Here is a 25,831-nt window from a genome sequence, read left to right as displayed (position 1 = left end):
CAGATTCAAAAAGGTAAATTTGACCCTATCTAAGAAAATATGTCTGATATATAATCGGATTAGAATTTTCTATCTATCCATCATATCTATCTATCTATCATCTATCTATCTATCTATCTATCTATCTATCTATCTATCTATCATCTATCTATTATCTCTATCCATCCATCTACCCACCCACCTATCATATCTATCTCTCTCTCTATCTATCTATCTATCTCCATCCATCCATCCATCCATCCATCCATCCATCCATCCATCCACCCACCCATCATATCTATCTATCTATCTATCTATCTATCTATCTATCTATCTATCCATCCATCCATCATATGTATCTATCTATCTATCTATCTATCTATCTATCTATCTATCTATCTCTCTATCTCTCTATCTATCCATCCATCCATCCACCCACCCATCATATCTATCTATCTATCTATCTATCTATCTATCTATCTATCTATGATATTTATGTATCCATCTATCCTTTCATCCATCAATGCATCATCTATCACTTATCTATGTGCGTATGTATGTATCTATCTATCTATCCATCCATCATCTATCCAAACACTTATATATACACACCCACACATATAAATTAGGTCTATGATTGGTGTTGGATGTAAATTATACATTGTACTAAGACAGTAGTTCTCCACCAGGGACGACATCCTTTCCCTCCAGGGGCCATTTGGAAATGTTGGGAGGCATTTGCTTGTCACAACTGGGGGTGGGAAGATGCTCGACACCCCACAATGCACCGAACAGCCCCCTGCAGCCAATATTTATCTGTTCCCAAATGTCAATAGTGTCAAGGTTCAGGGACCCTGGGCTAAAGAGTAGGGAGGAAGAATTCAGCATGATGCATTCAACACACGTGGAAACATAACCCCATCTACTCCCTATCCTACATGAGAAATAACAGACCGTCCCTAAACAATTTCTAATGAATTTCTAAATAAACGAATGTTTTCTTTAAAACCGTTTTTTTTTTTCAATTTTTTTTTTAACGTTTATTTACTTTTGAGACAGAGAGAGACAGAGCATGAACGGGGGAGGGTCAGAGAGAGAGGGAGACACAGAATCTGAAACAGGCCCCAGGCTCTGAGCTGCCAGCACAGAGCCCGACGCGGGGCTCGAACTCACGGACCGCGAGATCATGACCTGAGCCGGAGTCGGCTGCCCAACCGACTGAGGCACCCAGGCGCCCCTAAAACCGTTTTTTAATGCCTAAAAACAATGAAACCCATCCCGAACCCCCAAAACCTCAAACCACACCTTGTTTACACATCAAGAGATGGGTTTGTCTGCACACAGCAGCAGGAAGTGCTTGGGGTGGGGTTGGCTGTAGGTGGCAAAAGTCCCAGTGCGCGTGGCTTTGACAAGTCTAGGAGGTGACGTTCTGGAAGGTGGACGAGGGGAAGATTCTTCTGGCTTCACTCGTGCAGACTTCACGCGTCTTCACTGATCGAATGCATTTTGAGGTAGTCTGAGTACTTCACGCAAACTATGACTTGCCACTGTCCCCTGGGAAAGAGGCATGTGGAAGACAGCATCCCTGACTGTCTTTCCCAGGGAGGACCTGACATGTCCCATGACACGCGTTCTTCTCCTGCCCTCCCCAGGTAAGAAGTGGAGTCAATGTCTTTCCCCCCACCTTGAGACGGCCTCACCCTGGCCCCCATGGGTGATCTCATTTCAAGATCCCTATTGACATCTACAAAGACCCATTTTCCAACTAAGGTCCTATTACCAGGTTCCAGGTAGGCACATCTTTTTTTGGGGGGGGTTGGTGCAGGGTGGGCTAGGGAGGTATCCTCGTTCAGCCCAGAACATGGTCTATTAAACACAAGATTCAGAGCCCATGTCCATTGACCTTGCAACAACATGGCAGAAGGCCGACGTTTTGGCGAAGGATTGGTGAACCCCGTACTGGGGATTCACATTTATGCAGAAGCCTTCGGATTCCCTAATGACGACACTGACACCATAGGCATTGTAGACCGCTCAGAAGCACTTTCAAATCCGATCTATACCCATCCCGCAGTCGAGATGGCTTCGTGATCTGCATTAAAATGCCCCCTGTCCTCTCATAGAAGGCTGGGTCCATTGACAGACCAGTTTCCCCCAAAGTGTGCGACTCAGTGCACTGAACACTGTTTTCAGTCTTGAGGAAATCGGAGTCTCTTTTCACGGTCTCTGGACAAACCCACAGATACCCTTCCCGTTTCATAGCGAAAGCCCTGCAGTACAGAGTTTTGTGAACTCCGGCCTACACAGCAGATAAATCCATTCCTAAACGTGTGTTTATGTCCGTATTCCTCAGCGATGTGACAGCACGGAAATTCCTTATCCCATGAAGGTCTGTTCTCTTCATATTTACCCAAGCTTCTCTGCAAAGCTTACATCATCTTTCTTCCAACGCCTTTGGCAAAATCCCAAACAAGATACACAGCACTCCCCAGCACTCGTTTGTATAATGAGCTGCTGTTTGTTATGTAAATGCATCCTGTCCTTGGTGGTGGTGGTGGCCCCAATATATAGATATATACGCATGAGGCACAGACTTTGTTGTCCCATATCTGGGTTTGATTGCAGCCGTGAGCTACGGGCTGATGCGGGATCTCTCTCTCTGTTCTTGCGAACGATGGGATGGGATGTTTTCAGGGCACATGTTGGAAACTTCCAGCATTATCTGCATTTATTGGGGACTATGCCCCTGTTGCCTAAGGCTGTCCTGAACTGGACTTCTCGGGGGTCATACCGACTGCCTAACTGTGGTGCACAGGGACACCTCAAAAGGAAAGAAAGCAAGTCCCTTCTGTATCTTCCTCCCAAGGACATTCTGCCCCCTTCTGCAGAGAACACTATTTCAGACACAGGGACGTCTTCCAAGATGCAGTCAGGGTCTCAGCCTTCCATGGGGGTGCGGGGTGGGGGGCTGAGTCTGGACCCTTGTGGTAACAGTGACCCCCAGAAGCGACCTCATCCCAAACAGGCTGTGTGCCGTCAGCAGGGTCTGTGTGCTGAGAATGCAGATGTCCACAGTCTCGCGGCCCTCGGCTGCTGGACCACGTCCTTCATCTTGGACACTGGGACTCTCCCCACAGTGCTGTTGACTCAGGAATACGTTCAAGGCGCTTCTTCCCTTCCCTCTTCCCAGACCCGTTTCTTGTGGGAACTTGACCCTGGACGGGGAGGGCTCCAGAGTTTCATTTCTGCAGTCCTGAGGAAGCTTAACGTTTCCGCAGCTCTATCATATACCAACAAACCCTCCCTGCATCCCAACACGCGGCTGAGCTCCGTGGGTCCCTGGCCTCGGCCCCCAGGTCCCACCTGGGACACACAGAGTTGATGTCTTTTGCACCCTTGCCCAAGAGCACCCTTGGGCATCATCTTTGACCCCAGCCCGGTGCGTTCCTGAGGAATACGTTACCTGCAACGTCGTTTCGTCTAGTCCTTACGAATCTCAAGGCATCTTACAGTGACGACTGTCGTTCTAAATGCAAAAACAAAGCAACAGTAATTAGTGGCATCAGATATTCCCAGCCCAGCATCTGGAGCCCCACGTGGGTTGCTCTAATTATACCCAAGAAGCCATAAAAAATCGGAGTGGGCAGATCTTTCTCTCTGTCGAATGTGGGACCTATCGCGTTTGCTACAGGGACCTTATTTTTTGTTTTATTATTTTACTTTATTTTATTTTACTTTATTTTATTTTATTTTATTATTTTATGTTATTTTATATTATTATTTTAGTTTATTTATTCTTTTATTATTTTGTTATACTATTATCTTGTTTTATTTTATCATTTTATTTTATTATTATTTTATTTTATATATTTTATCATTTTATTTTATTTTATTTTATATACTTTATCATTTTATTTTATTTTATATATTTTATCATTTTATTTTATTTATTATTTTATTTTATATTATTATTTTATTTATTATTTTCTTATTTTAGTTTATTTATCGTTTTATTTTATTATTTTATGTTATGCTATTATTTTGCTTTATTTTATTATTTTATTTAATATTTTTTATTATCATTTTATTTTATTTTATATATTTATCATTTTATTGTATTTATTTTATTATTTTATGTTACTTTATATTATTATTTTAGTTTATTTATTGTTTTATTTTATTATTTTATGTTATACTATTATTTTGTTTTATTTTATTATTTTATTTTATTTTATTATTTTATTTTATTGTATTGTATATATTTATCATTTTATTTTATTATTATTTTATTTTATATATTTTATCATTTTATTTTATTTTATATATTTTATCATTTTATTTTATTATTTTATTTTAAATTAAAAAAAATTTTTTTTTTAACATTTTATTTATTTTTGAGACAGGGAGAGACAGAGCATGAACAGGGGAGGGTCAGAGAGAGAGGGAGACACAGAATCTGAAGCAGGCTCCAGGCTCCGAGCTGTCAGCACAGAGCCCGACGCGGGGCTCAAACTCACGGACCGCGAGATCATGACCTGAGCTGAAGTCGGCCGCCTAACCGACTGAGCCACCCAGGCGCCCCATTATTATTTTATTTTATATTATTATTTTATTTATTATTTTCTTATTTTAGTTTATTTATCATTTTATTTTATTATTTTATGTTATACTATTATTTTGTTTTATTTTGTTTTATTTTATTATTTTATATTAATATTTTGTTTTATTATTTTATTTTTTATTTTATTTTATTTTATTTATTTTGAAAGAGAGAGAGAGCAGGGGACAGGCAGACAGAGCTCGAGAGAGAGAATCCCAAGCTGGTTCCGAGCTCAGTGTAGACCCCCTGAGATCGTGACCTGAGCCAAAATTAAGAGTCGGATGCTCAACCGACTCAGCTGGCCAGTCTCCCCTCAATTACTATATTTAAAAAACGATTACACAAGAACATCTTCTGTTCAGAAACTCCAACTGAACAGAAGGGGTTGAGTGTAATCCCTCCCACCACCCTGAACTGATTTACCCTCCTCAGAGCAAAGCCCTGTTTTTCAGGATCCATTCAGCACTGTCTGCAAAAATCGTGTACGAACCCCAGAAACATATATGCTTTTACACTTACATTTTACATTTGCAATTCACAGTCAAGTGGTTATGTAGTAACTACCTCCCTAATGCAGTATTCTGCATTATACGGAAACAATTATTAACTGTTTACCTGAAATGCAAATTCGTCTTGGCGTTTAGCAGGAGTATGTCCCAAATATCACATAGGCACATATTTTATACATATATCATCTGACATTCAGATTTAAGTGGACATCCTGCATTTTTAAAGGATTTTATGTTCTTTATTTTTTTAAGATTTTTATTTTTTTTTACGTAATGTCTACAGCGAAAGTGGGGCTCGAACCCACAACCCCGAGGTCAAGAGTCACACGTTCCACCAACCGAGCTGGCCGGGTGCTTCTCATGTTGTACTTTTGTTTGCTTCTAGGGACACACCTTTTGTGTGTCCCTGCTACCTGCCAAGGTCAGGCCACACTGTCCCTGTCACTCCCCAGACAGGTGCTCACGGACTCCCGCCCTCCTTCAGGTCCTTGTTCAAATCCCAGCATCTGAGATAGATACACACGTACGTCCCCCTCTCTATGTGGACATATTCCCGTGTCTCTGCACACACAGAAAACCGTATGATACCTACGATTACCATACACTTACGTCCATGTAATTATATGTATCTAGGGCATCCAGGCAATTACTGACTTGCAAACCGTCCCCTCCCCCTGGCTCTCCGCCTTGCTATTTCTGGTTTTCCAGCCTCTGTGTCACATCCTCTAACCATCCACGGCTGGCCAGTGGAATCTGACCCCATGAGACGGGGATCTTGGCCGGCTCACCTCGGCTTCATCCAAGTGCCCACATCAGGAGTGCCATCTTTTTTTTTTTTAATTTATTTTATTTATGTCGAGAGAGCGCAGAGAGCGAGGGAGAGACAGAGAATTCCAAACGAGCTCTGTGCTGTCAGTACAGAGCCCAGCGCGGGGCTCGAACTCAGGAACCGTGAGATCTCCACCTGAGCCGAGATCAAGAGTCAGATGCTCAACTGACTGAGGCCCCCAGGCGTCCCCAGACTTTGGTACTGGAAACTCTGTTGCGGTGGCCCGTCTCCCCGAGACACCTCCACGCACCTGGGCGCATATCCCCACACACAGTCGGACGGAGCAGCATCTTATAGTCATACACAGCGCCCCGTGTAGGTCGCGTCTCTGGGGACCGCCACCCCTTCCAAGTCATAGTATGGGATTGAGGGCAGAAAGGTACCTTTCACGTTAACATTTGCCTTCAAAATTGGCTTCTGTACTTTTAGGGGCACCTGGGTGACTCAGTCGGTCAAGCCTCCGCCTCTTGGTTTCGGCTCAAACGCTCTCATGATGTGTGGGTTCGAGTCCCACATCGGGCTCTGCACTGACAGCGGGAGCCTGCTTGGGATTCCCTCTCTACTCCTCCCCACCTCAAAACAGGCAAAGGAAGTTAAAAAAATAAGTAAAAGTAGCTTATATACTTTTAAATTATATATACTTCAAATGATTATAAATATAGGTGTAAATACATATATACCAACCTAAATATGTACAAAGATGTGTACTTGTGGCTTTATACATATTTAGGTTGGTATAGATTTATGTATGTGTACCTATTTGTCTACTGTGCATACATATATGTATATAATATACATCTAATATACATATAATATATAACTATGTATAAACTATATATGTATATAGTATGTATAAACTATACATATAAATTATATATAAAGTATATATATATACTATATACGTATAATATGTAACTGTATAAACTATATATGTATATACTATGTATAAACTATACATATAAATTATATATAAAGTATATATATATACTATATACATATAATACATAACTATGTATAAACTATATATGTATATACTATGTATAAACTATACATATAAATTATATATAAAGTATATATATATACTATATACATATATGTAACTGTATAAACTATATATGTATATACTATGTATAAACTATACATATAAATTATATATAAAGTATATATATATATACTATATACATATAATACATAACTATGTATAAACTATATATGTATATACTATGTATAAACTATACATATAAATTATATATAAAGTATATATATATACTATATACATATAATATGTAACTGTGTAAACTATATATGTATATACTATGTATAAACTATACATATAAGTTGTATATGAAGTATATATATACTATATACATACTATATATAATATATATACACTGTATATATACTACATACAAACTATATATAACATACACATACTGTTTGAAGACTTGAAATCCCCACGCCCTTGTCTGCATAACATCTACTGGGTATGCCAGTATCTTTTCAGCTGCAATACCAAACTATTTTTAAATTTTTTTAAGTGTTTTTTTATTTATTTTTGAGACAGAGACAGAGCATGAACGGGGGAGGGTCAGAGAGAGGGAGACACAGGATCTGAAACAGGCTCCAGGCTCTGAGCTGTCAGCACAGAGCCCGACGCGCGGCTCGAACTCCCGACCGTGAGATCATGACCTGAGCTGAAGTCGGACGCTCAACCGACTGAGCCACCCAGGCGCCCTACCAAACTATTTTTAAAGTCCCGGCTTTATCGGGACAAAACCTCATGCCCACGGCATGACAGTTCTCCGTTTCTCAGAAACCGAGAATCCTGGCTCTCACGCGGGTTCTTGCTCATAAACATTAACCTCTGTTTGCGGGTTGTGATGCACGCTTTGGGAGGACGATGCTGGCCCATTCCAGAGGCATTACACCACCAAATCTTTTTCCTCCAAGGCCCGGGACACGTGTTTCTCTTTACTCACACCTCTGGCACGGCCATCACCCCACTTCTCAAGTTTTCGTCCTTATGAGTTTTGCCCTGATAAGTCCTGCAGACTGAGTGAAACCATCCGGTTTGCACATAAGCCCTGATGGCCCTCCTGGAAATGGTGATTAACTGTAAAACCACAGCTCCTCACCAAGGCCCAGGCTGACTACATGCACATCTACCACTTTGCAAAAACTGGTTTCCAAACCTCTCCAATTTCTTCTCTTAGTCCGCTTCCTCATTACAAGGAAATTTGGGAAACATTGAAAAAAATTATAGAGAAATTATAATCCAGACACAACCTTTTTGACATTTTCCTACCTTTTTTTTTTTTTCCAGGTCATTTTGTTTTATGATGAAGATCGGAGTATGTGATAGCATTTAGATTACCACCTAGATTACCACCTAGATTACTTAAAATTACTTTTTTTTTTTCTATTTATCAAGGGTGTGATATTTTTCTCTATCGTTAAAAAACTGCCTTAAATAATGGATGTGTTAGATTGCCATAACAGAACACCACAGCCTGGGATTAACACAACACACATATTGTCTCGGGGTCCTGGAGGCTGGGAGTCTGCGATCCAGGTAGGGCTGGAGGCTGGAAGGTTGAGATCCAGGCAGGGCCGAGGCTGGGAGTCTGAGATCCAGGCAGGGCCGAGGCTGGGAGTCTGAGATCCAGGCAGGGCCGAGGCTGGGTGTCTGAGGTCCAGGCAGGGCCGAGGCTGGGAGTCTGAGATCCAGGCAGGGCCGAGGCTGGGTGTCTGAGGTCCAGGCAGGGCCGAGGCTGGGAGACTGAGGTCCAGGCGGGGCCGAACCTGGAATTCTGAGGTCCAGGAGGGCCTGAGTCTGGGACTCTGACGTCCAGGAGGGACTGAGCTTGGGGTCTGAGATCCAGGCAGGGCTGAGCCTGGGAGTCTGAGATCCATGCAGGGGTGAGGCTGGGGGTCTGACGTCCAGGAGGGGACGAGCCTGGGGGTCTGATATCCAGGCAGGATCGAGGCTGGGGGTCGGAGATCCAGGCAGGACTGAGGCCGGGGGTCTGAGGTCCAGGAGGGGCTGAGGATGGGAGTCTGCGATCCAGGCAGGGCCGAGGCTGAGGGTCTGAGATGCAGGCAGGGCTGAGGCTGGGAGTCTGAGTTCCAGGCGGGGCTGGAGGCTGAGGGTCTGAGATGCAGGCAGGGCTGAGGCTGGGGGTCTGAGACCCAGGCAGGGCTGAGGCTGGGAGTCTGAGATCCAGGCAGGGCCGAGGCTGGGGGTCTGAGATCCAGGCGGGGCTGAGGCTGGGGGTCTGAGATCCAGGCAGGGCCAGGCGGGGAGGCTGAGATTCAGGCGAGGCTGGAGGCTGGGAGAATGAGGTCCAGGCAGGGCCGAGGCTGGGGGTCCGAGGTCCAGGCAGGGACACAGCTGGGAGTCTGAGATCAATCCCTCTCTGAATGCCCCTCATCTATGCACTTCTTGGGGCTTAATTCTGCGTTAATACCCTTTGACCACATATCAGTCAGCGTATACGTTTTTAATTTCATTTATATTTCCATAACTTTCTTACGTGTTTGGGTGGTCATGTCTTTTTTTTTTTTAATTTTTTAATTTTTTTTTAATGTTTGTTTTAAATGTTTCCATTTAGTTTTGAGACAGAGAGAGACAGAGCATGAGCAGGGGAGGGGCAGAGAGAGAGGGAGACACAGAATGCGAAGAATGGCTGGTTGAAAAGCGGGCTGTGTTTTGCAGGGGGCAGCAGGGCGGGCCGGGCACGCGGGCCAGTGCGGTGACCCCGGGGGTTTTGTCGATGGTATTTTCAAGTTCACAGTTCTTGTCATGTTGCTTTGTCAGACTTTTTAGTTACTTCAAAGCTTCGGCGACTAGCCCGGGAGCAAGGCGTCCAGGCAGAGCTATGTGACCCAAGTGATCAGAGCAGGCCATTGGTTTGCATTTTGCCAAGCGTTATGCACCTGTGTGAGCTCAATAGCATGTCTTAGATTTTTCCAGAAACGTCTCCAGCATCTGAGGACCGAAACCTCTCACGCACATCTCGGGCGAAGAGTGAACTCAGCAAAGTCTAATTCCAGGCTGGTGCGGCCCAGACAGCGTTCCCCCTCTCTGTGCTTCCTCTACGGTTTCCTTTGAAATCACTTTCTAGAAGCCTCGGACTAAATAGGCACGTTCAGAAGCGTTATTTTTAGAAGTCCGCGCTCCATGCAAGAATAAGCCTGTCTGCTCAGATTTTTAAGCTTTACTTTGGAGAGATGGTGCCTTAGGGTTTGGCTTGACTTTAGTGATTGATGATTCATTGATTTTCCTTAAATGCCCAATTATCGGATTGCTCATGTTTCTACCCAGTGAGTTAATTGCTGTGAGCCCATTTGGAATTCGCGACCTTCCTGCCCAGGGAAGGGTTTGTGAGGTCTCCAGGGTGAAAGCTTCATTTCCATCACCAGCCTTGGTATTTATTTCTTTTTTCTTTTTTTGTTTTTCATTTATCTTTAAAAAAAATTTTTTTTTTTTTAATGTTTATTCACTTTTGAGAGAGAGAGGGCAGGGGCACAGAGAGGGAGACACAGAATCGGAAGCAGGCTCCAGGCTCCGAGCTGTCGGCACAGAGCCCGACATGGGGCTCGAACCCACGAACCGTGAGATCATGACCTGAGCCGAAGCTGAACGCTTAAGTCACTGAGCCACCCAGGTGCCCCGAGAGTGGGCACTTCCAAGATCATTTGGTTTCAAGACATATGTTGGGCCAGGGCGGCATTTCTGATACAAGTGAGGGTGTAACACGGGGTCCCCCGACCCCCCGAGAGCCAGCTACCGAAATACAGCCCTGGGGTGTCTGTGCAGGCTGCTTGCGGAAGACGGTGACTCAGCGGGTCTCACACTGGAGCAAGCCTCCATGACTGTGGCCACACATACAATTATAAAGCAAGTTTCATCATCTCTGATTAGTCACCAAGGGTCTGCCTCCATGCACAGAGGCCCAAGTCCCCGGGATGGTAAGAGAACATGGCCCACGAACCATGAATTCCCATGAATTCCCAACGCATTAAACCAACACAGACCCACCAGGGGCCGTCCAGTGACCGGGAAGAAACCAGAAGCAGAAGATTGCAAAGCTAAGAGCAGTAAATGCTGGCCAGTCCTGGAAACCCTCCTTGCTGGCCAAAGGGTCATCGGTGATCAGCGAAAACTCGCAAACCCCGATACATGGCTTTGCCACAGCTCATCTGAGAAAGTGGGGAGAGATGTACTGACAATGGAAAATGACCCTGTTATATTCTTAGTAAACACAGGACACCTGGTACAGGGCTTCACCTGAATTACAGGAAAATCTAGCTGCTGAAATCTGAAACCCTAATCCCGTAGCTAAACATCCATCAGAATTTTCTGCCTGCCCGCAAAGAGCAAAGCCTAAGTGGGCATATTTCCAGGCATCCAGCGATAGAAATATTTTCATCCCTGGCTGCGTCCACATTCAAAGCATTCCTACGTTGTTGAAAGGATTGCTTTCCAGAAGTCCTGGGAAGGCTTCTTCCAACCATGTATTGAAACCCACCTGTATATTTCCAAAATATGAGTTTACCTGAGTGAGAGACGCTATACAGACATGTATTTAATTCAAAAGTATATATATGTATTTTTTGCATATATAAATATGCTTATGAATATAGACTGCCATTTCTGTAAAGGCAGCTGAATGCTTGTTGTTTAGAATATATGTATTAGAATTTATAGTGAAATATATTAGAATATATATTATACAATATTAGAATACAATGTATAATATATCTAACATTATATATAACTTGTAACGTCTGATGGCAGCTGAACATGTTTTTTTTTACTTGTTTAACTAATCAATTTATTTTTTATTTTATTTTATTTAAAAAAATTTTTTTTTAACGTTTTTATTTATTTTTGAGACAGAGAGAGACAGAGCATGAACAGGGGAGGGGCAGAGAGAGAGGGAGACACAGAATCCGAAACACGCTCCAGGCTCTGAGCCGTCAGCACAGAGCCCGACGCGGGGCTCGAACTCACGGACCGGGAGATCATGACCTGAGCCGAAGTCGGACGCTTAACCGACCCAGCCACCCAGGCGCCCCTCAATTTATTTTTTAAAGCTTATTTATTTTCGAGACAGACAGAGCAAGTGGGAGAGGGACACAGAGAGAGAGAGAGAGAGAGAGAGAGACAGAATCTCAAGCCGGTTCCAAGATGTCAGCACAGATCCCAATGTAGGGCTTGAACTCACGAACCATGAGATTATGACCTGAGTGGAAATCAAGAGTCAGATGGTTAATTGACTGAGGCACCCCAATGCCCCTGAATATGTTTCTTAGAATAGAAATGTTAGAATGTATAATAAAATATATTAAAATATACATAATAAAATATATTGGAATATATTACAGAATGTTAGAATATATATAATACTCAATATTATATATATATACATATATATATATATAATGTATATGTACGTACATACAAGTTGTAAAGTCTTTGAAAGGCCATAAGCATGTCTTTTAGAATATACATAGTAGATGGGGCGCCTGGGTGGCTCAGTCGGTTGAGCATCTGAGTTCGGCTCAGGTCATGTTCTTATGATTCATGAGTTTGAGCCCCGTGTCGGGTTCTGTGCTGACAGCTCAGGGCCTGGAGCCTGCGTTGGATTCTGTGTCTCCTTCTCTCTCCGTCCCTTCCCCGTTCATGTTCTGTCTCCCTGTCTCTCAAATATAAAATAAAACACAAAAAACATTTAGAATATATATAGAATACATGTCATAAAACACATTAGAATACATATTATAGAATATATCCGAATATAACATACACAGTGTGTAATGTAATAAGTATAAAGCCTGCAAAGGTAACTATATACCTTTTAATTAAAAAAAAATTTTTTTAAGTTTGTGTATTATCTTTTGAGAGAGAAAGACAGTGAGAGCAGGGGAGGCACAGAGAGAGGGGGGGAGAGAGAATCCCAAGCAGGTTCTGTGCTGTCAGTGCAGAGCCTGATGCAGGGATCAAACCCACAAACCGTGAGATCACGACCTGAGCTGAAACCAAGAGTCGGACGCTTAACCGACTGAGCTACCCAGGCGCCCCTGTACTTTTTAATGTTAACTCACTGTCTCTACAGTCATACACACACACATCACACATACGTATACACACACATATGTACAAGTATATACCTAACTCTTCCAAAAGAACGACACGTATACATACTCCCGCTGGCTTAGAAAACTACACATTTATTCCTCTAGTATTGAACACCTGGACGGGTTGCTGCGTTAACCTCACGGTTCACGGGACTAGAGCCAGGACCTCCTTCTTTGCACATGACAGAGTTCAGTGTGCCTTCCCTGCACCCAAACGTCATGTCGCAGCCCAGAGGCTGTACTGACCCCTTAATGCCTAGCTTACAGGGTTTTGTTTTGTTTTTTTCTGTTGTCTTTCCGAGTCATATGCTGTGGTTTCTGAAGAACTTTTATGATCGTCCCGGATGAAAGCTGCTTTTGTACAGCAAGGTGTTGCCGAAGCTGGCCAGGATATTTGTTGCCGAAGCTGGCCAGGATATTTATAGGAAGACGTAGGTATGTGGTCAGGCTCAGGGGTGGGAGAGGACTGAGTCACGTCAACTGGGCCACCTGGCCTTATAATGATCCTGAAAGTTTTTCTGGAACCCTTGCTGCCTGGGTGCAATAGGAAAGGAAAAAAGCATGTCCCTGATTGACCCAGACTTGACCACCAAGCTTAGTCCCCTAGCACCATCGCAGGGGCAAGTCCCCGGGGACCATCCTGAACCCCCCCCCCCCCCAAACCCTCCGCAGGGCAGGGCCAGGCAGGACCTGGTGCCCAGAGCCCCTCCTAGTTCCAGCCCGGTGCCCTCGGCCTGCTCAGGGCGCGCATTTTTTTTTTTTTTTTTTTTTTCCACCTCTCTGGCAATAAGCGACCAGACCCAGCGCTCTGCCTAATGCCCTGGGGAAAATGCCACCCACAAAGTGTAGACGAAGGGTGGGGCGAAGCTGGCAGCCCGGGGCCAGAACGCCACACCCAGAGCCGGGTTCTGGTTTCCTGTCGCCCCTCCCACTTGGCCAAGCCCGGCAGGCATGGCCTAGTCTCGGTGAAACGCTTCGCTTCTGACTTAGACGTGGCCTTGCCTTCTGGACCGGCCGCCCCTGCCCGCCCCGACAGGGTGGCCAGACACAAAACAGGACGCGCCGTGACATTCCAAGTTCTCATACACACTAGTCGTTTATTCTGGAAGTGTGCCCACATGGGATCTCGGACACGCTTAAACGGGGGCGGGTGGGTGGGGGACAGAGCTGTAAATGCAAATGGCCTGGGGCGCCCTGCCTTCCTTCCCCACATTGTGCCCGGTGTCCTGAACACAGGGAGCCGTCAGAGTTGGGGGCACTGCCTTCGGGCGTCCGAGCTCTTAAGTCTGCCTCTGGTTGCTTTTGTTTCGGAAATAATCCTGGGTTGTTAGCAAAGCTTGCGGGAAACTCACGGGGCGGGGGGGTCCTGCGCGCTCGCCCCGCCCCTGCCCACCCCTTCCCCTCCACTCCCGCCAGCATCTTGTACCAGTTTGGCTCCCCCCCCCGCCCAGGAACCAGGAAGCCGACCTGGGCGGGGTCTTAGGATTCGCCAGACCCGGCAAGCGCCCCAGGGGCCGCGCGGGCCGCGCGCCCTGGGCGCACTCAGCTCCCGCTCCAGTTGGATCTTTTAAGTTTACTTTAGTGCCAGCCACGCCCTCCCGGTGCCCAGCCCGCCCCGCCTGCCGGCCTTCTGGGCGAGCTCGGCGGGGACCCCAGCCCCCGGGGGCGCGCGAGGGGGCGCGGCCACCACCCCAGCGCCGCCCGCCCGCGCGCCCCGGCCTGGCGGGGGCGGCTCCGGGGCGCGGCGGGGGCGGAGCGCGGCGGCGGCGGGGACGCCCCGGTCCCCGGGCCGGGCGCGGGCGGGCTGGAGAGCGCGCGGCCCCGCCCAGGCCGCTTCCGCCCGCCCCCCCCCCTCCCTCGGCGCGCACGCTGCGCCCGCGCGGGTGGCCGCGGACTCGGGCGGCGAGGGATGAACCGGGACCCCGCGTCGCCCCCGCCGGCCCGGGCCGCGCCCCCCGCCTCGGCCGCGCCGCCCCCGCCCCCGCCCCCGCCCCCGCCGCCGCCCGGGCCCCCGGGCCCGCCCTCCGAGGCCGCCGGCTACTCCCACCAGCTGCTGCTGCTGCTGCTGCTTCAGTGAGCGCCGCCCCGCGCCCCGCCATTGTCCCCGCCGCTCCGCCGGGCCGCGGGCGACGCGCATGGGTGGACGCCGCTGATGCCGCCGCCGCCGCCGCGCCGCCCTCCGAGGCTGCGTCCCGCCGAGCCCGGCCCCGCGCGCTCCCCGGACTGGAGCGCGCCCCCATGGAGGCGCCCGGGCTGGCCAAGGCGGCCAAGGCGGCCAAGGCGACCGAGCCCGAGGCCCCGGGGGGCCGTGCCGACGCCCCCGACGGCGCGCCCGCGCTCTGCCCCAGCCCCGAGGCGCCCTCGCCGGAGCCCCCCGCCTACCGCCTGCAGGACTTCGACACGCTGGCCACCGTGGGTGAGTAGGGCGCGCGGGGCACCCGGCCCGGGGGGACGCTGGCGTCAGACAAAGGGCGCGCGTGTGCCGTCGCCCGGCCGTCCCCCTGACCGGCCCTGGCCGCTCGCGTCTGCGCGGGGGGTCCCGGCCGTGCGCCCCTGGCCCCTGTGCGCGCCCCGAGACCCGGAGCCAGTCCCCTTCCAGCCCCCCGCGAGCCTCCCCGCCTGCGGGGCGCCCGGGCCCCGCGCCCCAGAAACCCCTTTAGGTAGGACTCCCGTCCTCCTCGGCCGCCCCAGGTGTCCGTGGCCCCCGACGTCACGAAAGTTCCTGGGGGGGGGTGGGGTCACCTCACGTTGGGGTCGTCGCCCGCCCTCCCAGCCAGGGGCCCCGAGCGACCGAGGCGGCGGCCACACGCACCTGCACAGCTCTTTCTGGGCAGCGTCCCTGTGTCCAGCGGCAGGATGCTTCCGCGTAGACCTCACCGGGGCTTGGCGGGGACAGGTGTCCCGGGGCGCCCGTCACGGGGCGGGCGGGGGGCGGCGAGGGACACGGACGCCTTGAGCGCCTGAAAGTTGGGGCTCCTTCCCGGACACTGATTTCCCTTTGTCTCGTCCCTTTGACTTGCACGTAATTTCCAGCGAGTTCCCTGGGCGCGCGGATCCCCAGACGCGCTGGCTTATGGGGCCGCCCCGAGTGGGGTCAGAAAACCCCGACCGCACGGCGGTGCCGGGTTCAGGTTGTGGACACCCACCATGGGCCTGTGGCTGCTTAGCACGTCTTTCCGGCCCACAGGGTCCGGGGATGTGCGCTTTGTCAGAAAGCGCGTGGGGAAGGGGCCGTGTCACCCTGGGACAGGGGAGTTCGGGGACTTTCCTGGGTCCCCTAAGCCTGTTTTGGAAAGGAGGAAGCTGGGCGGGGAATCATGAAGCCGTGAACTCGAGGTCGTGGCCTAGGGTCAGTCACCCCGGCAGACGCAGCCAGACCTTCTCTTTTCCCTCTGGGGTCCCCCGCTGCCCTGTGCCCTCGGCTGTGAGGAAGGGTCTCCAGGAAACCTGATTTGGGGAGGACGGCCCGGGACGCACCTCCTCTACCTCTCCTTGCTTGCCTGTCGCTGTCTCCCTCATCCTTCCGTCTGTCTGTCTCTCTGTGCCCATCTCCTTCCCTCCCTCCCGGAAGCCGGCTGGTGGAAAAGCGGGCTGTGTTTTGCAGGGGGCAGCAGGGCGGGCCGAGAACGCGGGCCAGTGCGGTGACCCCGGGGGTACGTGGAAATCCGAGTGAACAATGGAAAGTTGCTGGGGGACCCACCGAGCCTTGGCACGCAGAAACACCCATTGTATTGCTTCTGGGCACAGACATGGCCGTATTGTCAGACGGGCCCCGGGCCACGGGCCAGGACCCCGCGGCAGGGTGTGGGCGGGCTGTGGACCTGACCTCTCCTGCCGCCTGCAGTCACGCGGGGCCCCGTGGGCATAGGTGCCCAGCCGGTAGTCTTGTCCTTAAAAATAGAAGGTCGCCGCCTTTGGGGATGGAGAGGGGCGGCTGTGGGAGGGTGACTGCTTCCGTCCAGCTGCCTCTTGGCCTCTCCTACTGGGGACGAGGCTCCTTCCTCAAGGATAACTTCCTGCGGGCTCCAGGGGTGTGGACGGAGAGCTGGGGGCGCGTGTTCAGCTGTTCGGTTACAGAGCGTGGTCAGGGGCCCAGGGGTGTGTGTGTGTGAGAGAGAGAGACAGACAGACCCAAGTATGTGTATGTGAGAGACCCAGGGGGTTGTGAGTGACGGAGGTGTGTGTGCAGTTTCTGTGGTGTTGTATCTAACCTTGTGCTTCAATACTGAGGAACCTGAACCTGAGCCCTCTTCGGCCCCGGAGACTAAGCCTGGAGGGATCCCCGGCCGTCCCAGCCCGGCCGTCCCGTCCCGCAGCCTGTGCGTGTCCCCTCCAGGTCCCGACATAAGGTGCAGTGGGTCCCAGGGGGACGAGCAGCCGGGCGACCTCACGGGGCCCCAGGCCACACGGGCACCCATAGACCACCTGTATGCGCTTTTCCTCATGAGAGTGCAGTCCTCCGTGACGGGAACCCACCCTACACGCGGAGGGAGCGCTCCCCAGACGCCCCCAAGCCCTCCGCACCTCTGTTTTCCACCACCGTCCCCACGCCCCAGAACCTTCTGTGCAGGATGATTCGGGACGGAAGGGCACAGCCCGGCTCCGCCCAGAGGACGTTTCCCTTCGTGGTCGCGGCACACAGTGTGGCTTCCCGTTGCCCGTCTCCCCTTGGGTGTGTGACTCACTCTTGTCCTCCCCCCGACCCTGCCGTGTTTTCACCCGTCACTTGTGCCTGCCAGCTGGGTGCTCCGGGGGGGCGGGGGCGCCCACAGGACAGGACTGACGAGTCCCCGTCGCAGGTCTGACTTCAGCTCAGGTCATGATCTCGCGGGTCATGAGTTCGAGCATCGGGGCTCCGTGGTGACAGCTCGGAGCCTGGAGCCTGATTTGGATTCTGGGTCTCCCTCCCTCTCTGCCTGTGTCCTGCTTGCTCTCTGTCTCTCTCGCTTGCTCAAAAATACACAAAACAATAAAAAAGTAAAAAATATACTATATGTTTTGAAATAATTATACACTCGCAGGGAATCCCCAAATCCGTCCCGTGCACCCTTGGCAAAGCTTCCGTGCGTCCTGATTCCTTCTTGGCCCAAGATCCCAACCAGGATGTTGCCTTTGGTTCAGTCGCAGAGACCGTGAACCGTGTGCAAGGCGTCCCAGTTTCTGCAGGCACGGCTTTCAGATTCTGCGGGGGATGCCTTTCTCTCCAGTTTTACCCTGTGCGTTTATTCCCCTATTTATTTATTTATTAAAAAAATTTTAATGCTATTTTTGAGAGAGAGCGAGAGCAGAGGAGGGGCAGAGAGAGAGGGAGACACAGAATCCGAAGCAGCTCCGGGCTCTGAGCCGTCAGCACAGAGCCCGACGCGGGGCTCGAACCCACGCACCGTGAGATGGTGACCTGAGCCGAAGTCGGGAGCTTAACCGACTAAGCCCCCCAGGCGCCCCCATCCTGTGCATTTCTATGGCGGCCAACACCCCCAAGCCGAGGCCAGAGCGAATTCCCTTCACACAGCCTGGGGGCTCATGGTCACCACCTGCTATTTGTTTAGTTCACATGTGGCACGATCACAAAGTTGTATTTCCTCAAGATCGAGGAGACCTTTGTCCGAGAATCACTGACTGTAGGCAGATCTGCCTAAAGTCCTGGCAATCATTTTGCTTCCCCACCAATAGGACTTTCTCCCGCGCTCTTGCTTCCCCCAACTTGGCCCTAATCCCGCTCCTGCTGCCCTATAAGGGCAGCTCCTATAAGGGAGCTCCTATAAGGGAGCTCATCGCAGCCCCGGGGGGACCCCAGCGTCACAACCTCGCCTAATCGTAAACACGTCCCGAAGGCCCAACAGCAAATGTGAATTGCATGATGCTGGGGGGCACGGCGGGGACACAAACATTGATCTGCGTCAGTGCGTAACTCCCTCCATCCCCCTCCCCCAGCCCCTGCCTCCAGACATGGGAGGTCAGACTGGACATGGGAGGTCATAGACGACTCAGCTCGAGTTTACGCTGCGCCGAGACGGGTGCACGGTGGGTACCATTGGCGGGAGGAGAGAGCAGCACCATGGGATCGGGGCCACGGCACGCGGAGGCGGGGGCGGGCCATGCTGGCACGTGGAGGGCACCGTGGGGTCCGCCGTTCCCAGGAGGAGATGTTTGATCGAATCCTGGAAGGTGAGGCAGGGGCTCCCTTGCGGACAAGACCGTGGGCACCGTGGCTGGTCTTCAGGCTTGGGCCGCGTCACCATCCCCTGCAGGGCCGATGCTGGCCCCGCCCTGGAGATTTTTCCTGGGTCCCCTCCCTTGAGCTGGAGCCTGTGACTCTGCATTCCTCACAAGTCCCCAGCGATGCTGCCGACCCATAATGTGCTCTGGAACCCCAGGGCCACCTCGGGGCCCCGTGCACGTGTTCCAGAAGCTCTAAGGAGGTCACTGTGGCCGGTGTGGGGCTGGGCAAGCCGGGACCGGAAGGCACAGAGCAGGGCTGGCCGGGTGTGAGCACTGGGGGAGGGGCTGCAGGATCTTGAGCTGTGACCACGTCTCCCATGGGTTCAGAGGTTCTTGTTGGGGCTTGTCGGGGGCAGAGGCTTGGGAGCATGCACCCTTGAGGATGTGGTGGATGGTGGTGTTTAGAATCGGGGACATCTTACCGGGTGCTCGACTTCTGGGACCATTTGGAGGTTGAACTGAGACGATTTGCTGTGTGAAAGTGACCGTATTAGCCCAGTAGAGCCGCTGGGAGACATTGCCACAGAGTGGGCGGCTTAAACCGCAGACCTTGGTCTCTGGCAATTCTGGACCCTGAAGGTCTGCGGTCAGGATGCGGGCTGATTGGGTTTCTGGTGAGACTTTGCTTCCTGTTTCGCAGATGGCCATTTTCTCATCGTGTCCTCAGGTGGGCTTCATGTGCAAGCTGAACGGGTAGGGGTGGGGACAGGGTGCGTCCTCCCATGTCTCTTCCTACAGGGACACTTACAAGGGGTTCTGTTGGATGAGGACCTCACCGTTAGGACCTCATTTCACGTTTGTTTCTTCCTTAGAAACTTCGTCTCCAAATACAGTCACACTGGGATTTAGGTCTCAAAGACGTGAATTTTGCAGGGGGGGAGGGGACACAGACATTCCGTCTGCAACAGTGACTTAGAGAACTAAGTTATGAGTAACTTCAACTCCAAGGTTTTTGGGTTAAATAATGGGAAAGCTGGTGCTGCATCAGGCAACGCAAGGTGGGCTGTGGATACATCCGTGTTTGAGAGAAGATCACCACATCGTCACCATTCACGTCACCATCACCTCTGTCTATGCTTGTCCCTGACACCTGCCCACATCCTACCTCCTCTGTCATGTTAACCACTACCATCATCAACAACACCATCATCATCATGGCCATGGTGACCACCAACACCAACCCTATTGTCATCATGACCATCATGATCATGGCCATGGTGACCACCACCGCCAACCCTGTCGTCATCATGACCATCATCATCATGGCCATGGTGACCACCACCGCCAACCCTGTCGTCATCATGACCATCATCATCATGGCCATGGTGACCACCACCGCCAACCCTGTCGTCATCATGACCATCATCATCATGGCCATGGTGACCACCACCGCCAACCCTGTCGTCATCATGACCATCATCATCATGGCCATGGTGACCACCACCGCCAACCCTGTCGTCATCATGACCATCATCATCATGGCCATGGTGACCACCACCGCCAACCCTGTCGTCATCATGACCATCATCATCATGGCCATGGTGACCACCACCGCCAACCCTGTCGTCATCATGACCATCATCATCATGGCCATGGTGACCACCACCGCCAACCCTGTCGTCATCATGACCATCATCATCATGGCCATGGTGACCACCACTGCCAACCCTTTCGTCATCATGACCATCTCACCATGACTCACGACCACCACCACCAACCCGATCATCATCACCAACACCATCATCCCCACCTTCCCTTCAACACCTGCCTGCATCCTCCCTCTTTGTACCCTCTTTGTCATGATCACCATGGTCCTCGTCACTTCCGACACTCATGAAACTCTTTTTAATTGAAATTCACGTGACATAAGATAATTTTGCAGTGAACAAACCCGAGAGCATTCGGCACATTCCCAATATGCAACCCTCCCTTCTGTCTTGTTCTTAGACAGTTCCGTCGCCCCAGAAGGACACCTTCTATGCATTCAGCAATCATTCTTTGCTCTGCTTCGCCCTGCCCTTGGCAACCACCCGCCTACTTTCTGTCTTGATGGGTTTGTCTATTCTGGACGTTTCATGTAAATGGAATCATACAGGATGGGGCCTTTCTTAATTTGTTTCTTTCACTTGCATGATGTTTTTGAGTTTCGTATGTATAGGTAGTATATTTCAGTATTTCATTCTTGTTTATGATCAAGTAATATTTCGTGGAATGGATAGACTACATTTTTTTTTTTTTTTTTTTTTTTTTTTTTTACCCTGTCCTTTGAGTTTGCCTAGAGAAACAGCACTGCAGACGGGCAGCTTCAGCAACAGACATTTATTGCTTCACAGTCCCGGAGGTCCCGGAAGTCCAAGATCCAGGTGTGGGCGGGACCGGTTTGTTTTGAGGCCTCTCTCTTGGGCGTGTAGACACCATCTTCTCTCTGTGCCCTTACATGGCCTTCCCTCTGTGTGTGTCTACGTCCTAATCTTCTCTTCTCATGAGGACACCTGTCCTACAAGGTCAGGGCCCACGATACTGACCTCCTTTTACCTGAATCCCCTGTTTTAAGACCCCATCTCCAAATACAGCCACCACAACCCATCAACCCTCAAGGTGCCTTGTGCATTCAGGTAGCACGTCTAGCAAAACTCTGCATGGGGTGTGGGCGTTCTTTCGTCCTTGGGAAGGGATGGCTGGTGAGAGGTGTTACTGGTTCCCGGGGACCCTGCGTGCCGCTCGTGGATCTGGGATGCCGTGCGTTCCAGGGGCTTTCCTGGGGCGCTCTGTGGACCTCCTTCACGCTCCACCGAGAAGGGTGAATGTCTGCCCCATCTGGTGGGATGTCTGTGGGACCTGGTGCATAAATCTGGGTCCCTCCATGTCTTGGGAAGTCACCTTCCGTGACTTCCACGCCATGTGGTCGGGCAGCCCAACTTTCTCATTCTTTTTTTTTTTTGTTTTGGAAAACATTAAATTTTTTTTTTTAATTTTTTTTTTAATTAAAAAAAATTTTTTTTAACGTTTATTTATTTTTGAGACAGAGACAGACAGAGCATGAATGGGGTAGGGTCAGAGAGAGAGGGAGACACAGAATCTGAAACAGGCTCCAGGCTCCGAGTTGTCAGCACAGAGCCCGATGCAGGGCTCGAACCCACGGACCGCGAGATCATGACCTGGGTCGAAATCGGACGCTCAACCAACTGAGCCACCCAGGCGCCCCTTTTTTTTTATTTTTGAGAGAGAGAGACACAGAGAGAGGGAGACACAGAATCGGAAGCAGGCTCCTGGCTCTGAGCCGTCAGCACAGAGCCCGACGTGGGGCTCGAACTCACAAACTGTGAGATCATGACCTGAGGCCAAGTTGGACGCTCAACTGACTGAGCCACCCGGGTGCCCCTCTAATTCTTTTTTTTTGAAACAATTTTTTTATTATAGTGATATAACATAAAATTCACCATTTTAACCAATTTTAAGCGTACAACTCAGTGGCATTAAATTATTCACAGTAGTATGTAACCATCACCACCCCCTACTTCCAACACTCCCGTCGCCCCCAAGCGAAACCCCACACCCATTAAGAAGTCACGCCCTCGTGTCTCCCTTCTTGAGACCCTGCTAACCTCTTAATCGTTTTCTGTCCCTATGAAACCCCTGTTCCAGGAACTTCCTATCAGTGGAGTCCTACGGGGTTAATCCTCATGTGGCTGGCTTCTTTCTCTCAGTGTAACGCCTTCAGGGGTCATCCACGTTGTAGCCTGTGGTAGTGCCTCATCCATGCTTTCGCCCTGCCTTTCTTCTTTCACTACTAGAGAGTGGTCAGTGCACTTATGAACCAACAGTGTGTTAGGGTTGGCGCTTAGGGTCCTGGGCTGAGTGACGGGGACAGAAACCATGCCTCCCCAGCACCGTATTCCCAGCTCCGTATTCACTAAATGGGGTATAGTTTCCTGATGCCTGTGGACCTGGCTCTCCATCCCCACATTTTGCCCACATGGTCCTCGAGCAGGGGTCAGTGAAGGGCTGGGACGCTCCGTGGTCGAGGCGGTCACTCGCCAGATGCACTTTTCACGTAGTGCGGTGGGTGTGTGTTGTGTTTTATTGTGTCCTTTGAGGAGGGCTGCGGGGCTTCAGCCATGAGCACGAGTGTCTGCTGTCCTTTGGCATCAGGTAGGAAGTAGGCACGCCTCACCAAGGCGAGCATCGCCATCATCATCGTGGCCATCATCATCCTCATCATCGCTTCCCAAGCGTGGTGCAGGCTCGTCATTTCAGGGACGGATGGTGGTGGTATTTGTCTGGATTTGGAGCTTGTGCCATTCAGTAGATCTTGAATCTTCCGCATATGCTTCTGTTGAGGCCGCTGAAGAGTCTTCGCCACCCCCGCCCCGCCTCTTTGTTCCATCTCCTGGTTTGGGAGTTGGGGTGCGGGGAGGGGTCCCAGAAAGCCCACCGCAAGGTCATCTCTGCTTACTCTCCCATTGTGATCACTCTCGGGAGCCTTGTCTCTACATGAGTCTTCCATGACTGCTCTAACAACTCACTCCACACTTAGTGGCTTAAAATAACACGCATATTTTAAATCCCACAGCTGTGCAGGTTAGGAGTCTGAAGGCGGGTGCCCCTGGGTTCACATCGAGGGTGAGCGGGGCTGCGTTCCCTTCCGGAGGCTCCGGGGGAGAGTCCGGTTCCTTGCTTTCTACAGCTTCTAGATGCTGCCCGCCTTCTTTGGCTCATGACGCCTTCGTCATCTTCTAGTGCAGCATAGTTGGGTCAGGTCTCATGGTTCTGTGTCTCCGGTCCTTGCTTCCCTGCCTCCCTCTCCCACTTGTAAGGACTCACCCATCGCACCGAGGATCGCCTCCCTATTTCGAGTCAATGACTTAGCGTGTGTAATTAGCACCGGGAAACTCAGTTTACCCTCTGCCATGTAAACTAACATTCACACGTTCTGGGGATTTGGGTGACAGGTAGCACGTTGGTGGTGAAGGCATTACTCTGTCTCCGGCACCCGCTTAAGTCGCACCGCTTAGAGAGTGGAGTGGGGTGGGGCGGCTGTGCTCCTGCCTGGCCTTCCCCTTCTCCAGCCGCACTGACTTCCCTAAATGGACAAACCGCATTAACAATAAAAACTCTTCCATTAGGAGGAGAAATGCTAGGTCTGATTAGCTATGCATGAAGTTCTAAGTGGGGTGTGTGTGAGTGAGAGACGGGGGGGGGGGGGGGTGTGGAGAGACAAGGGATTCATTGAGTTAATTGACCATCTTACCTCTGTGCCCTCCTCTGCCTGGACTAATTGCCACCTCTGTGGGACCCGTCCCCTGCGCTGGGCAAGCAAAACCAGTTCTCCTGTTACAAGGGAGCCTTGGTGGTGGCGTTGCTCAAAGCGGAGGTGACACCACCTTCCCTTCTAGAAGCTTCAGTCCGGCCCTGGATGCACAGTCAAGACACGCAGCTCTGAACCGGACGGAAGGCTCGCCACATGGCATCCCCGAAGCAGAGCTGGTGTCCACCTGGAGGCGTGAGATCAGGAGGACAGACAGGATTGTCGGCGAGGAGTCTAGAGCTGCTTGACTGATTTGATAACACGGGCACTTCTTTTGGCTTAACTTGCCAGGCTCTGTTCTCCGAGTTAGCTCGTGAGACAGTAACACCACCAACACGAGGAAAGGCTGTAAGGAGCTAATTCCGGGAGCCTCTTCCCCTGCTTCCTGTGGGTAGGGGTCTCCGCGTCTGTGCCGGGTGGGATGGACCCCATGGGCCATTTCTGCCTCAGCGTTAGCGCACTTACGTGGAAGTCCAGCTGGCATTCGGATTCCATTTGAAGAGGAGACAACGCGGTCCTTAGCCGCCCGATGCATTTGAAGTTGGCCAGCGATTTGTCCTTTCAAGCCTCCCGAGCTCCGAGACGCGCCCCAGCAGGGCAGCTGTATCAGGGCTGTAAGTGGTGCGCATTCCGGGGTGCAGAAGCCTCCCTGCTCCTCCTGCCCGGACGAGGCCGAGCAGAGACGTTCTTCAGGGTGGGGGGCTGCCTCCAGCCCCACGGGTCAACCGTGTCCGGGTGTAGGAGTTTCCTGTAGGACCCCTCTGGGCGATCCTTCCAGCTCGGGTGTCCCGTGGGCTCCCCAAGACCTGCTTGGAGCTTCCCATGCCGCTCAGGGCGGGAAGCCTGCCGAGGCTGGACCTGGGGCGTCCCAGGACGCCTCCCACCTGGGTGGTTCCATGCTTGAGACAGACATCCACCTTGGGTGCAGCGTGTTCTGTGCCACAGTGCGTGGAACTTCAGGGACATGTGGAAATTCATACTGGCCTTTCCGCCAGTAGCCGAGGAAGGGCACCGTCCCCCAAGATCCCTGCCGAAATGGACGAGTTGCTGCCCGCCCGTCGCACCCGCTGCCCCATTGTCTTGCGCGGCTCTCGTGTGCGGAAATTACAGTCCTTGTCTTGAGGTGGTTCGTTTAGACATATTCTTGACGAGGCAGCTCATCAAAGAGGTTCGGAGGGCAACCCCCAGAGAGTTCTTTTAAAGTGGTTGACGATTAATTTGGTGGATGATTTCATCCCGCT

At 50.9% G+C, this 25,831-nt stretch overlaps 1 protein-coding gene and 1 long non-coding RNA gene across 3 annotated transcripts in view; one reads left to right on the top strand and one right to left on the bottom strand.

The window, feature by feature from the left end:
* Window positions 1-1,221: 1,221 nt before the first annotated feature.
* On the bottom strand, window positions 1,222-17,904 carry LOC122212623. The gene is made up of 3 exons (XR_006199229.1): window positions 15,873-17,904; window positions 3,443-3,505; window positions 1,222-1,533 (listed from the first exon to the last, which is right to left on the bottom strand). It is a non-coding gene; the product is annotated as an uncharacterized LOC122212623 (long non-coding RNA).
* The window catches only part of PRKX (protein kinase X-linked), a 68,722-nt gene continuing 58,141 nt past the window's right edge, over window positions 15,251-25,831 (top strand). For both annotated transcript variants that reach the window (XM_042926544.1, XM_042926546.1), the window contains exon 1: window positions 15,251-15,476. In XM_042926544.1, the coding sequence (XP_042782478.1) occupies window positions 15,299-15,476 (178 nt within the window). In that variant the 5' untranslated portion in view covers window positions 15,251-15,298. The remainder of the gene's footprint in view (window positions 15,477-25,831) is intronic.

The sequence above is a fragment of the Panthera leo genome, chromosome Y, assembly GCF_018350215.1.
Source record: "Panthera leo isolate Ple1 chromosome Y, P.leo_Ple1_pat1.1, whole genome shotgun sequence".
Classification (NCBI taxonomy): domain Eukaryota; kingdom Metazoa; phylum Chordata; class Mammalia; order Carnivora; family Felidae; genus Panthera; species Panthera leo.
Note: the sequence above shows the minus strand (reverse complement) of the source record. Positions and strands in the feature narration are given on the sequence as shown.